Source organism: Ochotona princeps, chromosome 24 (genome assembly GCF_030435755.1).
Source record: "Ochotona princeps isolate mOchPri1 chromosome 24, mOchPri1.hap1, whole genome shotgun sequence".
In the NCBI taxonomy this organism is placed as follows: domain Eukaryota; kingdom Metazoa; phylum Chordata; class Mammalia; order Lagomorpha; family Ochotonidae; genus Ochotona; species Ochotona princeps.
Genome location: NC_080855.1, coordinates 8,912,472 through 8,928,511, shown reverse-complemented (window position 1 = coordinate 8,928,511; position 16,040 = coordinate 8,912,472). Strand labels below are relative to the sequence as shown.

Here is a 16,040-nt window from a genome sequence, read left to right as displayed (position 1 = left end):
CTCCCAAGGCATGCACTGTATCCCAACAAGCTCACCCCAAGATATCTACTTTTATTTTAAGATTTATTTTTATTGCAAAGTCAGATACACAGAGAGGAAGAGAGAGAGAGGAAGATCTTCCATCTGTTGATTCACTCCCCAGGCAGCTGCAATGGCTGGAGCTGAGCCGATCCAAAGCCAGGAGCCAGGAGCTCTTCTAGGTCTCCCACCCAGGTGCAGGGTCCCAAGGCTTTGGGCCATCCTCGACTGCTTTCCCAGGCCTCAAGCAGGCAGCTGGATGGGAAGCAGGGAGCTGGATGGGAAGCGGGGAGCTGGATGGGAAGCGGGGCCACTGGGATTAGAACCTGTGCCATACAGGATCCCAGCACACGCAAGGCGAAGACTTTAGCCGCTAGTGCGCCAGGCTCCATCTTTATTTTTAATAATTTATAAATTTAGAGGTTATAAAATGTCAAAAACGGTTCATAAGAAAATAAATTTTTTTAATGGTGGACAGCACAGTGGTGAACAGGCTGATCCTTGGCCTGCAGTACCAGCATCCCAGATATGCACCGGCCCAGTCGTCCCACTTCGGACGACTAGCTCCCTACTTATGACCTGGGGGAGCAGCGGAAGATGACTCAAGTCCTTGGGACCCTGAACCTGCGTGGGGAACCAGAGCAGCCCTCTGGGGAGTGAACCCGTAGATGGAAAATCTGTGTGTCTCTTTTTTCTCTCTGTAACTGTGAGCTTCAAGTAAAATAAATTTAAAAAATAAAAGTTTAGAAAATAAAACTTTACAAATCCTATAGGTAAATAAACCAAGTGGAACCTGACCCGGCCCCGTGCTGTGAGGGGCTCTGGGGCACAGCCGGCTGTCGGGGGCTCCAGAGCTTCCTGAGGCTGCTGGGCTCACGCGTGCCACCCTGCCAGGCCTGAGGGGCCAGAGGCAGGCAGCCAGCTGGCTCCAGGGACCCCTGTAGCTCCCCTTTCCCTGGGGCTCCCCAACAGGTGGTCAGGGAGCCCGAGGGCCGGCTGCTCTTGCTCCCAGCTGCTTTGCAGTAAGCCCAGGCCTGGGCCCGTAGCAGGCTCTGGGGAAGGGGCCTCTGGACCCCAGGAATGTGGTTATTGGGCAGGGAGGTGGGGAACCTTGGCAAGGGGGTTTCTGAGGTGGACCTCAGAGGGGAAGAGATCTTAAGCAGGACTGAGGCACCGCCTGGTTTGTGACTCAGAATATACCAGCCCAGACCCTGGATGGGCGTGACCCCCAGGGGTGATCGCAGACCGGGGGCCAGAGTGGAGCGGACAGCAGTGTGGCGAGCCACGTGGGGCATCGGCCTGCTGTGCACAGCCCCAGCCGGCGTGGACACTCCAGTGACCCTGAACTCTGCACCCTGGCACAGCTTCCTTCCCACACAGCACCCCGCCTCCTGCAGCAGGGCAGCCTCTGTCCCCACCAGCTCCAGCCTGCGTCAGCACCTTGATGCCTAGACCCTGCTGGGGAAGACAGGTTACCCCACCACAGCACTGGGGGTGCCTGTGGCCCTCCCTGCAGGACACCAGCCATGTAGGCAGAGCTGAGTGTAGCTGGAAGGCCAGCCCTGGCATACCACAGGGACAGAGAGCCAGGGTCTGTGTGGCTGTGTCTGGCCATCCCAGGGCCACTCACTGGGCAACCTCCCCAATAAGGCAGGGGACGGTTTGAGAAGAGGGGCGGGGCACATCCACCTGGTGACAGCTCTGGGAAAGAGGAGTTAGGAGAATCGTAACTGGCTGGGCAGGGGCTGGCCTCCAGAGAGGGAAGGGGCCCACTGCCCAATGGCAAGGTGTTGGAAGGGATGTCACCGTGGACCTACAGCAAGTTCCAAATAAAGCCCTCTCTGGCTGGGGCCAGGCGCCTCCTCTCCGGGCAGAGCTGGAAACAGGAGACAGCGCAGTCAGGGCTGCCACACCTGCCTCTTCTGGGGGAGCTCAGCCTGCTGACGCTGTCTACCCCACGGTCCAGCCATGACAGCACCTCCTGCTCCCTGCCACGCTCCGGGCAGCCCACCTGCTGAGCTGCTCCCGTGAGGAGCAAGGACTTCATGGGGAGGCTGCTGTGTGAGCCCTGGTACACTTTCCTGAGGACACACACGCAGGCTGACAACTGACCACAGCACTTGTCCTGCCCTGGCACGTCTCTGCTCCATCGGGGAGGCACCTCCCAGCCACCACTTCCTGCCATCCCAACCACAAGCCAACACCATGTGCTTCCTCCTTCAGTCTAGGATTTTATTTAAAGGCAGAGAGAGAAATGAGAGATAGACAGGGCCCTTCAATCAATTGGTTCAGTCCCAAAATACACACCATGGCCAGAGGCAGGGAGAGGAAGGCTGAGGATGGAGCCTACAGCTGCATCTGGGGGTGGGAAGGGCCCGATGGAGCCACTGCTTGAGGCCACAGCAAGTGGTAGCAGGAAGCCAGGCTGGGCCTGCAACCCAAAGTGCAAGGCCACACGTGTACATGCCCAGCCAGGTGTGTCACCTGCAGCGTGCAGCAGCGGGGTATGAGGAGGTGCTGTTCCTGTTCCTTCCACAAGGGGGCAGGGGAGGAGCGTCCACCCGTGACCCAGCGTGACCCCGGGGCAGCAAGCGGGAGGCCAGGCTTGGGAGCCCTGAAGATAGGCTGCACACTAGCTGGAGCTGTCTGTGTCAGGTCACACATTCACACAGCAGGGTATCTCATGGTGTACCTAGGCATGGCGCTGATGGGCCTGTGTGCCAGTGTGGACCCCTGCCATCCTTACAACCCCACCGCATGGTGCAGTTTGAACTCTGGGTTCCTGGCTTCAGCCTGGCCAGCGTCAGGCACACATGGAGGTCAGGTGTGTGTCACAGCAGGTCAGGACCACCACAGGCACATCACAGGGCCTGCGTTCAAGTCCTGCCTCTACTTCTGCTTTTTTTTTGGTAACATTTATTGATTTGAAGGACAGAGTTAGAGGGAGGGGAGAGAGAGTTCTTCCATCTGATGGCTCACCTCCCCTCCCATCCTCCCCTCCCATGGCTGAGCCAAGCCAAGCCAGAGAGCTTGCACTCCATCAGGGTCTCCGGCCACCTGCCCCTGCAGTGCCAGGGAGTGGAGCAGCAGGGACTTAAACTGGCGTCCAAAAAGGACACTGGCATCGCAGGCAGCAGCTTAGCCTGCCGTGACACATCACTGCCCCCACTCTGCTCCGCGTCCCAGCTTCTGCCGCCGGCGGCTCAAGGGGCAGGGTCCCTGCCCCACCTGTGGGAATCCTGGCACTTGGGCAGTGACCAGCAAATGACAATCTGTTTCCGTCAACTCAGACTTTAATTTTTTCTTCCCACCAAGGATGCTGGAGAGAAAGTATGTGTGGGGCTGGCTCGGCACCATGCTTCAAATGAAGACTTCATACCACAGCCCTCCAGCCGAGGGAGGAGAGCTTCAGGAATCCCAAGGACAAACTAGCAGCAAAGAGCGGCCCACAAGGCCCCCACCTGCGAGGCTGGCGTCCCACGTGAACACTGCTCCAGACCCCACTGCTCGGCTTCTCGGCCAGCTCCCTGCCAGCGCAGCGGGGACCTGGGCGGGGCTCCCGGCTCTGGCCTGGCCCAGCCCTGCTGGCACAGCCCTCCGGGGAGCGAACCAGCAGATGCAAGATCTCTCTCCCTCCCTCTGTAAATCTGTTAAAAATAAACTCCTTTGTTGATTTAAAAAACAGAATCCGGGCCCGGCACAGTGGCCTAGCGGCTAAAGTCTTCGCCTTGAAAGCCCCGGGATCCCATATGGGCGCCGGTTCTAACCCCGGCAGCTCCACTTCCCATCCAGCTCCCTGCTTGTGGCCTGGGAAAGCAGTTGAGGACGGCCCAATGCATTGGGACCCTGCACCCGCGTGGGAGACCCGGAGGAGGTTCCAGGTTCCCGGCTTTGGATCGGCGCGCATCAGCCCGTTGCAGCTCACTTGGGGAGTGAATCATCGGACAGAAGATCTTCCTCTCTGTCTCTCCTCCTCTGTGTATATCTGGCTGTAATAAAATGAATAAATCTTTAAAAAAAAAAAAAACAGAATCCAAATGAATTCAGCTGGAGACAGTGTTAGATTTGAGTTTGATGAGATTCTGAATTTAGTGAAAATACAACAAAATAAATGTCAACGAGAAACAAATCCAGTTGCAGACAGTCGAGAGCCCGAGGCCTTTGGGTCAGCCCGTGGTTTGGCCATCCTGGTGCTAACATCAGATGAGAGGGAAGAGTTAAGGAAACTGTTTTCTTTGAAATTATCTCAAAACAGAACACACAAGAATGAAATAACTATAAAATCGTAAACACACCCGGGGAAGGGGCCATGTGTTCAATGGTGAAGCCTCACCGCGATACCCTGTCCCCATGACAGGCCCGGCAGCTCCGCTTTGGACACGGCCTTCCATGGACACGCGGGCGGCAGCAGGGGACGGCCCGTCACCCTGGGACAGACTCCAGGCTCCTGGCCACAGCCTGGTCTCGCCCAGTTGAGGCTGGCATCTGGTCAGGGAACGGGGAGGCAGATGGTCTCTCTCACCTTGTTTTTCAAGCTACAAAGGCTCCATGGCTGCGGGGGACACCAGAGCCGGGAGGCAACCTGCGCTATTCCAGGGACAGTCACAAGCGGCTCTCCCAGAAGCTCAGCGGCTTTTGTAATTCTGAAACTCAAAACTAAAAATGACTCAAATGTGAAATCTGATTTTCTAAAGCCCTAAAGACATAAATCCTGCTTTAATTAATTAACTTAATAAATAGGCTTAATTACAAAAAATAAACATTTAATGTTTCCAAAATAAACTCAATACCTTTTACAATGTCTTCTAATTTTGACTAACTTTCTTGTTGTTGCAAAAGAGAGAGAAATCTTCCTTCTACTGGTTCAGTTTCCAAATGCCAAACAGCCACACTGGCCAGGGCTGGTCCAGGCCCAGTGCCAATCATATGTGGCAGGGGCATCAGGGATGCCAGCTCCAAGCAGAGCAGCTCAGCCTGGAAGGGACACTGCCACAGGAGACGCAGGCCTCGCAGGTGACCCCCCGACGGTCCTTCTCTGGTTTAAACAACACAAGGTAACAGTGAAGGCCATAACTCAGAGCGGACTAACCCGAGTTACAGACTTGGCCGTAGCCAGGTTCAGGTAAGGAGGACAGCGCTGAGAATCAGCCATGTAAACAGGGCACGGGCTGTGCCATGGTGGCCCATGGCCCGCGCCCAGCTCTGCTCACACGCCATGCACAGCAGCAGCGTGTCTGCCAGACACGGGAGAGCAGGAGGAGCCCGGCTCCTGGGCTTGGCGCAGCCACAGCTGTCACGGGCAGTACAAGACCCTGCTGCCCTCCCACCCCCAGACAACTCTGTCACTCTGCCTTTCAAATTAATCTATTTTTTAAAGATAATAATTAGCACATACCTTTTAGGTGGATAGAAAAGAAAAAAAGACTAGAGAAACCTAACATTTCACATGCACACCAAGGACTTCCCAGAAGAGGTGGAAATCATTACTAAGTAGCAACTGGTTTCTAGGGGGGAGGCCAGGCTGGGGGCTTAGCCTATCAGAGCCTCCAGGTGGAGAGGATGCCCCAGCCCAGCAGTGTGCTCCAGCGAAGATAGGCCCCGGGCACACAGGTACCACAGCTTCCCTCACCCTGTGCCACCCGCTCTCCCCAGCCCCCACCCCGGCCCCCACCCCGGCCAGAAGGCCTCGGAGGCTGCTCTGGCTGAGACAGGACCAGGACCACGGCAGTCAGCGCTGCGTCTGGTGTATACCAACGTGGGTGGTCCGGGGGAGAGAGGTCCTGCCTGCTTGCCCAAGGCCACCAGGGCTCCTGGCCCTCTCTGTTGCACACACAGGGGGAAGGGTGGAGCCAAGCGGCCTCAGCCTGCACACCACTCGGGGCTTGGACTGTCCCTCCTTCCACAGGACCCAGACCCTCAGGACCAGCTGAGGAAGGGGGCCGCAGGCAGGATGCTCCCTGCAGGGCTTGGCAGAGTCCACCTGATGAAGACAGGGTCTCACCTGAGGGGCCTGCAGTGGGCAAGGGCTGCTCAGTGAGCAGGCCTGGGACTGACCACAGGGCCCCTGGGGGAGCGTGGGGCTAGGTGAGGGTGGCAGCCTCTAAGGGTCCTCTGGTCCAGGCTATGGAGATGCAGCAGGATGGCTGGGGACCGGTGACACAGGTTCCCTTGGTGTGATTGCACAGTGAGGCCCGTGACAGCTTCAGGCTCTGCAGAAATATGGAACGCATGGTCACCTTTCCAATCCCTAGGGTCCAGGCACTCCTGGGTGGGCAGAGATCTCACCAGAGAGAGCGGTCCCATGTACCGCCACGAGGGGGCAGCACAGGCCCGCACTTGGCAGTGGCTCCTCAGGCCTTCCCAGGGCAGGCAGCCCCGTCCACACCCACACCCCACCATGCAGTACAAGGTGCTCCAGGGGGCACAGCCAGAGCTCCTGGAGCCTGGGGCTGGCCTCCAGGCCCGCTCACCTGCAGTGGTCGCTCACTGGGTGTCAGGGTCCTGGAAGCCCCAGGCCTCCACGGCAGCAATGAGGAAGTTCTCAGCACACAGCGGCTGGTTGTTGAAGGTGTCGCAGTGCCCTGTGCGGCCCCGATTCAGGTCCCCATCGATGTAGAGCGCTTGGCCGCCCCCTCCCCCTGCAGGATACTCAGGTCAGCAGCTGCCCTCCCGCCATGGCCCTCCACTGTGCCCCACTGCCTGCACACGGCCAGTCTCTGCCATCCTCATCCTGCCAGTGGCCCATTCTGAAGCACGAGCTGACCCTGCTTCTGCCCTCGTGCCCCTAGGCCTGGCCCATCCCAACCACCTGGGGTCCCTTGCTCAGCCACCACAGGGGCTCAGATGAGGCACCTGTCGCCAGGGCCTGCCAGGGCCGGCACAGGGGCTTCAGCCGCTCAGTTCCCGCGCCTCCCTCCCAGGGCCTGGGCCCAGCCCGAGGCAGGGGAGCAGGTGCCCACCAACAATGAGGCAGTCGTTGCCGCCAGCCATGAACATGGACTCGGTCTTAGAGGGCAGGTTGAAGTGCCGGGCAGCCAGGAACGGTGACAGCCGGTCGGCAGGGTCCGAGGAGACGGAGTGGACGAGTTGGGAGGGGGCAGAGGTCTCTGAGGGCGTGAGGGGCGCCGGCTTGGTCAGTTCCGGGTGCTTGATGACCACCCACTCATAGCGCTGCACCTCGGGCTGCAGCTGAGGGGAGGGCAGCGTGAGCCGCCGCACACCGAGCCCCTGGGCCCTTCCTGCTCCCCTCACCACCCCAGGGACTACACAGGGGAAGTGGGGGACACAGCACAGGGCGTGGTGGTAGGGTGGCCCTGGGGGCCCGCTTAGCAGCACTCACCCTGAACACAAAGCATTCTCCTGTCCCAAAGAAGCCTAGTTTGCCTCCAAATTTGTTCCTCTCGCTCCAGTCTGTGGACAGGTAGGCACCGCAGACCTGGGAGGAGGCTGGCTGTGAGGCAGGCGTTCAGGCAGGCGTCCAGGCAGGCGCTGGGAGGGCAGCGGCTCTGCTCTGCCATGAGGGACCCTCCCATACACCCAGGCCCCCGCCCCAGCTCCCTGAGCTCCGAGGACGCCCCAAGCCCCCTCACCTCCTTCTGCGTGGTCTTGATGAGCAGCAAGGTTGGCTCATGTCCTTCACACTGGAAATAAAACCTGGGCCGAGAGCATGGGGTGGCTGAGGGCGGCAGCAGCCTGCAGGCCTCCCCACACCTCCCCTCGGCCTGGGCTGTCCACGGTCTCCTCTCCCCAGGCATCTGGCCCCTCTCAGTCGGCCCAGGCCACTCCCCTGTGACGCCGGGAAGGACCTTCTCGCAGGTGTCCTTACGGGCAGAGCCTGGCGCCAGGAGCCAGTGGGAAGAGAACCAGAGGAACAGGTCCTGGCCACAGGCAGGCTCAGCGTGTCCTCGGAAGCCAGTGCCGGGGGCAGCCCGGGGAGGCCAGCACGTTGTTCAGCACTTGGCTGGGTCCCTGGTGGGGGCAGGTGAAGTGGCCCCGGTTCTGTCACAGTGCCCATGGGCCACGACTGGGGCTGGGCTGGGCTGGGGGCTTGGCCAGCTCTGCCATGTCACCTGGCCAACTGCTGGATGAAGGGAGGGAGTGAGGAGATCACCAACACCACCTTGAACAGTCGCCTTGGGGCAGGGTGCCCAGTGGCCAGCACACCGAGGGGTTGTGCTCATTGGGGACCAACTTGGGCAGGGGCTGGGGCAGGCGGTGAGGTTGGGGTCAGTCCCCACGGGGTTCTCCTCCGACCAAGGCTGGGAGATTCTGCCTCCTGCATGTTTGTCCCCAAGAAGGGCTCCAACCTGGGGTGCAAAGTGCAGCAACCCTCAAGTCCAGGAGGTCTGGAAATGCCAGCCCAAAACGGAGCTCCAGGGCTCAGGCCCCGGGAAGAGGCAGGCTGCCAGACGTGCAGGCTGCCATGCGGCCCCTCACCTGGCTAGGCTGTAGCCATGCTGGAGGGAGGAAAAGAGCAGCAGCGGCTGGCAGAGGGCGAAACGCTCGGGGACCCAGGACCAGATGTCTCTCATCTCCTTCACACTGACGATCTCCGAGCGGAAGTTCTCGGCGTGCACAGCCAGATGCACAAACTGCCTGGGGAGAGCGCACAGGGCTGAGCTGGCTTTGGCCCTGACTGCGCCCTCACCCCAGAGTCGGCCTCTTCAGTTAAACCCGGGAGACCATGTCACCTGCTTGGCCAGCACACAGCCTAGTTCCAGGAGCTGGCATGGCAGGAACCCGAGTGGCCATTCCCTGGGCCCACCTCCCGACCCACACCCAAGAGGGGGCAGCGCCCAGCCCACTGGGGACAGAAGCACCTTTTCCTAGGAACTCAGGGCACAGGAAGTCAGCTGTGGCGAGACACTCTCTGGGACAGCCTATCACTAGCAGAGAGCGCCACAGAGGCAGACAGAGGCCAATGATGGACAGACAGCCCTGCGGAAGCCAGCAGGGGAGAGGCGGCCAGCAGAGGGACAGGGCAGCCGAGCCGGCCAGCAGAGGGACAGGGCGGCCAGGCGTGGAGCTGTGGTTTCAGACCTACCTTCTAGAAAGCGAGACACTGAGAAACAGGAGGAAGCAAAGGACACAAAGAACAAGGAAAAGAAAACAGACAAGGAGAGGTTAGTGCCCAACAGGGCCCTGGACACCTGTGCCTCAGGCCATGCCGTCGGCTGGGGTGCTCTCAGCCCTTCCCACTCAGGCTGGGGCCTCATTCCCAACCCCACGATGCCAGGCTGTACCCGGGAGGCCCTCCATGCTCACAGGTCCTTCCACCCACATGGAGACAGATGGCAGCTGCAGCCCAGGAGGCCCCTGCCCCCTCGGGGCTCCCCACCTACCTCTTCTGCTTGACCGTGATGCCCTTCTGCTTCAGGGCTGTCTCGTTGGCCATCTGCAGTAGCTGGATCTCCTTGCGGGAGAAGAGGCGGATGGCGAAGGCCTTCTCCAGCAGCTTCTCTGGGGACACAGTCCGGCCAATGTCCTTGACGAAGGCACGGATGTCCTGCCTCACGTTGTCCGACTCAAGGGGCTGTCCGGCTCTCACCTTGTGGAAGAACTTGAGGATGGCCAGGGCCACACGGTAGAGCACCTTATAGCCTTCCACCAGGAAGACGTCAAAAACACGGGCAAAGTGGCTGAGGGGAAGCTCGCCAAAGAGCCAGCGCTGCCAGTCCGAGTAGACCTGCAGGACGTCCTCGGACACGGCCACCATGAGCTTGTGGGCCGCCTGGCAGTACTTGTTCACCAGGTCCCCGAAGGTCATGCAGGACGACTCGAAGGCCAGGAAGCTCTGGTCGATGAGCTTCCGGCCAGGGTCGTTGCAGGCCAGGATGCGGCAGGTCTTCTCAAAGCATTCGGCTTCGTCGAGGCTGTAGTGCAGCAGCAGTGCCACCACGGCGGGCAGGGCGGGGCAGAAGGAGATATCGGGGAACTGGTTGGCAATGCACAGGAGGATCTTGCGTACGGCGCCCTCGCCCCGTGTGTTCAGGCAGTAGCTGGGCACCTGTGTGTTGTCCACGAACTCGGGCAGGGGCAGGCTGCTGCCACTGTGTTTGCCCACGATCTTGCCCACGATGTCGCTGTAGACACTGGCGTCCGGTGTGACCGTGCGGCAGGGGATGTCATGGATCAGACGCTGGTACACCTTTGCCCTCAGGCCATGGCTCTGTGCCCAGTAGCCCTGGCGTGCCAGTTGCTTCAGCTCCTGCAGCTCAGAGCAGCTCAGCTCCTTGGGCCCTAGGTCTGGGATGGCAGCGTCCATCTTGTCTCTGTCCACAAAGCAGTTGTATCCAGGGGAGTCCATGGTGCACGGGGTGCCTGGAAGGGTGGTGGGGCGGCTAGACTGGGCAGCGCCCTCGTGGGGGGTGTTCTGGAAGCCCACCTGACATGCTGCCCCTGCAGGGTGAAAGACACTTTCAGTTCACATGTTGGATGGGCCACATGTCACTCTCCTGGGGTGACTTTCCGTGAAGTGAAAGAACGCCCCTCCCGGGGGGCCCACAACTGCACTGGGGCTGCAGGCCTGCGCCACGGCCCACTAGCTGCCAGCCTTCCATGTGGGCACCACTTTATGCCCTGCTTAGTCTACTTCTGATCCAGCTCCCTGCTAATGCTCCTGGGAAAGGCAGTGGAGGGTGGCCCACTGGAGGGCCAATGGAGGAGGGATCTTCCTGGCTGGAGCTCCTGCTTTGGCCCAGTCCAACCCTGGCTGCTGTGGCCATTCCGAGCAGTGAACCAGTGGAAGGGAAATCTCTCTCTGTCACTCTACCTTTCAAGTAAGTAAATAGATCCCTTACTTTGCTCTCGAAGCCTACTCTCTTTGCTACCAAGAAATGCTGGAAGGGTTATGGCCCTGCAGGTGGAGCCACTGCCTGGGAAGCCTGTGTCCCACATGACAGCATCGGGGAAGATCCCACATCAGATTCAGCGCCCTGGGAACGTGCCTGGAATACAGCAGGCAGTGACTTAAGAACAGGAGTTCCTGCACCACATGGGCCCAACTTTCAGCTCGACCCTGGGGAAGGGAACCAGTGGAATGACGATCTCTGTCACTCTTCTTTGCAACATGAATAAACCCACAAACACACGCAACTGCTGTTAGCATTCGGCATGCATCCTTCCCTACACAGGACAGTGTCCAGACAGCACCCTGCTGGAGTGCCAGGCAGCACCTTCACACTGCCGGACTCAGGACTTCTCGCCCTGATAAACCCTGGCTCCCACCTCCCTGCATCCAGCAGTGGGGCCGCAGAGGCTCGCCTGGCACACAGCCCCTCTGCAGGCCTGCCAGGGCTCCCTGCCCATGGAGGCATGGACAGACCACACTGTGGCCCTCTGGGCTGCAGGCGGAGTCCCAGCTGCTCCACCTTTCTGCTGCTGTGCACACTGAAGCCCAAATGTCTGCTTTCGGTTCTTTCTGGCCTAAGTTCAGAGGCTGCCCCCACAAGGGTCCCCATGGGAAAGATAAGCCAAACCAAGGGCTTCTGAGAAGCGTGCAAATACGGTCCCACTGTGCATTCCTGGAAAAGCCCAGCCCCTTCCTCCCCAGGAAGAGAGAGACCAGCAGGGCACCAGCTTGGCTGGCTCTGTCCCAGAACAGAAGGCAGTGGGGCCACTCTGCCCCTGCCCAGCACATGGCCTCCACACACGGGCCAGCTAGGGCTCACCCAGGGCAAGCCCAGGGAAGCCTGCCCCTTCCCAGGGCAGTCAGTAACTGCAGGCTTGAGCCGTGCTAGCCCTTGCCCAGCTGCCCCAAGCCAGGTTGAACATTAAACCCAAACCTCCCAGTGAGTAATGCATCTTGCCAAGCGCCCGCAGGCACAGGTAGGCCCACATTTCTACTTGCTTCTGCCGAAGGGGTCCAAGGACACACCAGATCCAGAGGGACATGGAGGCAAGGGCCACACTGGACACCCTTCCGGATGTTCCCCGGGCCCTTCCTGCTCCCCACGCCTACATCCAACAAGGGTGGGTACACCAAGACTGGAGAGACCAGGTCCAGGGGCCCACGGCTGTTCTAGAGTGTGAGACACCCAAGTCCCAAGGTGAGAAGCCTGGGTCCCACTGTCTGCTGGTGACAGCCCAGGCACCTGGACCCCTCACACCTGGGGATTGAAGACTGTGGCTTTGAACTCTGCCCAGCTTCAGCTGCTATGGGCATTTAGCAATGAACCAGCAGATGGTGTGGGTTCATTAGGAAACTAAAAACACAAAAAATCCCAACCAGATCCAGAATGGTTTCCTTGGCTTAAAAACGTTTATTACGTGAGGGACACATGGACGTGTAATTACAGAGTAGAATGAGAGTAACCCCACGGGTCCACATGCCCCCACGCCTTGCACTCACCCTCGGCAGCAGCCAGCTCTGCAAACATGCCTCCTGGGCACAGGCCAGCCTGGGCAGCTGGGCCTTTGGCTGTTAGTCCAGCTGCCAGGGAGCTGCCTCTCACGGTACACATCATGCCTGCTCCCAGGCCCCAGCAAGGCCTTGTCTGGCCCCCTGCTCCTGTCCAGAACATGGGGCAGCACTGAGGGAGATGTGCCTCACTCCAAAGTCCAGGTCATGGTGAGAAGAGCATGGTGCCCAAGCCTTGGGAAAGTCTTCCTGGTGCCGCCACCATGAGTGACCCCTTGACTTAAGCAAAGGCCTTCACCCCACTGGACAGTTGCTATCCCCCAGTGCCTGGCTGGCCACACATTGGGCCCCAAGTGTACCTTCCAACGTGCCCCTTCTCCACCCTCATGGCCTGTGCCAGCAACCTTTGGTCTTAACCTCCTGACTTATCTGACAGCTGGCTATCTACAGAGGGCAAACTTCTAGATGCTTCGTAAAAAGAAAAAAAAAAGCTAGTAGGAATGAAAGAGTTCTGCTTTTCCACAGTTTTCCCTGTGTGACACTTCTGGGGGCCACTGTGTGTTGAGCCCCCCCGCTCAAGTCCCGCCACGGTGAGAGGGCAGGCCAAGCCCCCGCCCGAGTCCCGCCACAGTGAGAGGGCAGGCCGAGCCCCCCACCCGAGTCCCGCCATGACATGGCACAGGCCCACAGCCTCTTGGGAGGGGGTGAGGAAGGCCCCAGGGCTGGTCCACACTGCTCTGACAGCTGGGGGCTTGCAGCAGAGGTAAACAGGAGACACACAGGCCCAGAGCACGGTGTGGCCGCACCTCCCACATGGAGCAACCCTGAGGACAGCCTGACGGAGCAGCACTTAGTTCCTCCCAAAGTGAGGAGGCTGGACAACCAAAGTCCCCAGGGCCCGTGAGGGCGGTGCGGGGTGAGCGCCTCCCTGGTAGGAAGGGCCACCCCCGGCAGTCATTCCAGCACCCTCAGGCTTCTGCTTAGCTCCTGTGCTGTCCCCAAATGTGGCTCCAGGGACTCCAGGACTTGTGTCCTCGCCTCTCGAGGGGGAACAGCCAAATATAACTTCTCCATGTGATGGAGACTGGGCCATGCTGGGCCGGAGGTACCACTGCACTCCTCCACAACCCCTTGCTGCAGGGGCCCCAGGAGCACCTGCTTACCGGGACTCTGCCCCAGATGCTGCCTCATCCCACAGGTTTCTATGGCACCGCCTCCTGGACCAGGCGGGAGACCCTCCCCAGCAGTTAAGGGCACCATGGACAAGCAGTGGACCTGGGACAGGGCAGGGACAGGCGCTGACAAGCAGCACAGCCGGAAGGAGGCAGGAGGGGGCTGGGCAGGTGCCGGGGCATCCCACATGAGGAGCAGGAGAGCCGGCTCTGGGCAGGGGAGCCAGGGAGAAGAGGTAGGTGCTAGGATCAGGCCGGGCCGGGCCAAGAGGGTACAGAGGATAGGCAGAGAGTGAGTCAATCAATGGGGCAATAAACCAAGATTCCTGCATGGGTAACCCAACTCTGGAGTTTTCAGCACAGCTGCTTCTCAGACAAGTTAGCAGAGGGCAGGGCAGAGCCAGCCAGTGACTCCCAGCAACTCCGTGGGTGATACCAGCTGCTGGCATGGAAGGGCTGGCCCACATCTGGATGCCACCTGCTGGTGGCCCAGTGGCTCCACCGCCACACCCACCCTGGCCATGGGATGGCTCTGGGTGCCAGCAGCCAACAGCGCTCTGGCCCTGCCTGGCCATGGGCCCGGTTTCTGCTGCCAGGCACAGCAGTACTCATATGCCCTCCTGGCAGCAGCTGGGAGTGCAGAACAAGGAGGGGCAGTGAAAGCAGGCCCTCCACAGCAGCCCCAGTCTCGCTACATGCTAAATAGCCCACACAGCTCCCATAGCTGCCGGGAGACGCTGAGAGCCCACTCTTGGTACGGGGATGGGGAGGACACAGCAAAGCCATACCATGCCCGTGCTGCCTGGCAAGGCGAGGCTCTGAGGCCAGACACCACCTGGTCAGTAGCTGGGGTGTCTGTGCAGCTGAGGGTGTGGCCGGACACTTGGGTAGAGGGCCTGGCAGGTGGCACAGAGCCTGGAAGGGCAGCTGGGATGGACAGTCCAGACTGTAAAGCTGGGAGAGGGCTGGACACACACAGGCAGGCAAAGGCCACAGGCACGCGGGCAACTGCCAGCACCCTGGGCCAGAGAGGAGGCCACAGGCATGCAGGCGATAGTCAGCACCCTGGGGCGGGGAGGGGGCCATGGGCACGTGGGCGATAGCCACTATCCTGGGCCAGGGAGGGGGCACAGGCGCACGGGTGACAGCCACCATCCTGGGCTGGGGAGGGGGCACAGGCGCACAGGTGACAGCCACCATCTTAGGCCAGAGAGCTGGCTCTTGGGCCGATGGAAGCGTGACTCCCTGAGGAGAGGGCCAGGGAATACCTCATCCCACCCACCAAGAGTCTCCATGACGTCAGTGGATATGCAGGGCAGATACCAGCCCATGTGCCACTAGCCACACCCATTATTCCAGATTCTCTCCCGAATGCCTGCTAGGTCCCTGGCATGGCATAAAGTGTCACAGATATGCAAAGAAGACCCCTGGCAACAGGAAAGCCGCGGAGGTCACACCACAAGCGGATGGTCACACCACCCCCAGTAGCTCCCTTGGCAGTGACGGCTCATATGGGCACTTGTGGGAGGCATGGGCCTGGTGTCCCACAGGAAGGTGCAGACACAAGGGCCTCGGCCCCCTGAGGGGCACCAGGACAGTGTGGCAGAGCAGCACAGCCTGGCCATCCTTGCCTGGGGCACGTGGAAGGCAGACAGGAAGTAGCAGCCACCAGAGACGCTGGGCCAGGGGACACAGCAGGGACAGAGCTGTCCTGTCAAAGGCCACTGCACGGACACCTAACTCCCACAAGGGCTATGCGGGGAACACACCCCTGAAGTTCCACCCCTGCTGGGGGCAGGGGCAGGTTTAGGAAGACCCTGATGGTGGGGGTAACCTCACCGACTGGTGCGGCCATGTCTGCCAGGCCTCGCCATTCCTCCTGCTGCTCCTCCTCGCTCTTTTCTTCCTGGACTAACCCCTGGTCACCCTGCTCTCACTGTCTCTCTGAGATCCTGGGCCCTGCCAGACCCTGCCTCCCTCTCTGCTGCCACCATGGGGGCCCTCATTTCCAGCCTGGGCCCCTGCCAGGTCGAAAATCCTGACTTTTCTACCCCTTCCCACACACCTTGGTGTCCCAGGAGCCCATCTGTCCAGAGATCACGCAGCCATGGACCAGCCCAAGGCTCGACTCACCGCCCATCCCAGCAGGAAGCCAGCCTGTAGCTCACTTCTCTTCCTCATCCTCACACCAGACTGGTAATCACGCCACCACCTCCTGGTGCCCAGTGTGCTGTTCCTCAGTGCCACTTGGCAGGCCTCTCTGGCATGCCTGCCAGCACCCTCTCCAGTTCCTGGGGCTGGCTCACAGTTTCTCCACTCTCCCCTGAGAAAGGGGGGACGCAGAGTGGGAGTGTCCTGCCCTCCCCTCTGGCCAGCTCTTCATCTGTATCCCAGTGCTACTGCGGGCCCGGGTCCTATGGACCCAAACTTGCTGTCCTGCCAACTGTGGCCTGCCACTGCAGACAGGTCAGAGTCCCCAGGCTCCTCTTGGG

The 16,040-nt window shown here is 60.2% G+C and overlaps 1 protein-coding gene across 2 annotated transcripts; it reads right to left on the bottom strand.

The window, feature by feature from the left end:
• Nucleotides 1-5,851: 5,851 nt before the first annotated feature.
• On the bottom strand, nt 5,852-10,448 carry TBC1D24 (TBC1 domain family member 24). 2 transcript variants are annotated; one of them, XR_009247553.1, is made up of 7 exons: nt 9,360-10,448; nt 8,455-8,613; nt 7,608-7,671; nt 7,358-7,453; nt 6,978-7,124; nt 6,489-6,656; nt 5,852-6,227 (listed from the first exon to the last, which is right to left on the bottom strand). XR_009247553.1 is itself a non-coding variant. In XM_004586681.2 (7 exons), the coding sequence occupies exons 1-6, from the start codon at nt 10,322-10,324 to the stop codon at nt 6,502-6,504; spliced, it is 1,668 nt and encodes a 555-aa protein (XP_004586738.2). In that variant the 5' UTR covers nt 10,325-10,448; the 3' UTR covers nt 5,852-6,227; nt 6,489-6,501. The 2 variants fall into 2 exon arrangements, 1 of the variants encoding a protein (XP_004586738.2); XM_004586681.2 differs by having other exon boundaries at nt 6,978-7,206.
• Nucleotides 10,449-16,040: the final 5,592 nt, after the last annotated feature.

What these genes read in the sequence shown, in the direction of transcription:
- TBC1D24 (XM_004586681.2), bottom strand. Translation starts at nt 10,324, where the DNA reads ATGGACTCCCCTGGATACAACTGCTTTGTGGACAGAGACAAGATGGAC. An exon ending in ATCACGGTCAAGCAGAAGAG is followed by an intron (nt 8,614 to 9,359) that starts GTAGGTGGGGAG and finishes CGCTCTCCCCAG; the next exon opens with GCAGTTTGTGCATCTGGCTG. An exon ending in TCAAGACCACGCAGAAGGAG is followed by an intron (nt 7,454 to 7,607) that starts GTGAGGGGGCTT and finishes GCCTCCTCCCAG; the next exon opens with GTCTGCGGTGCCTACCTGTC.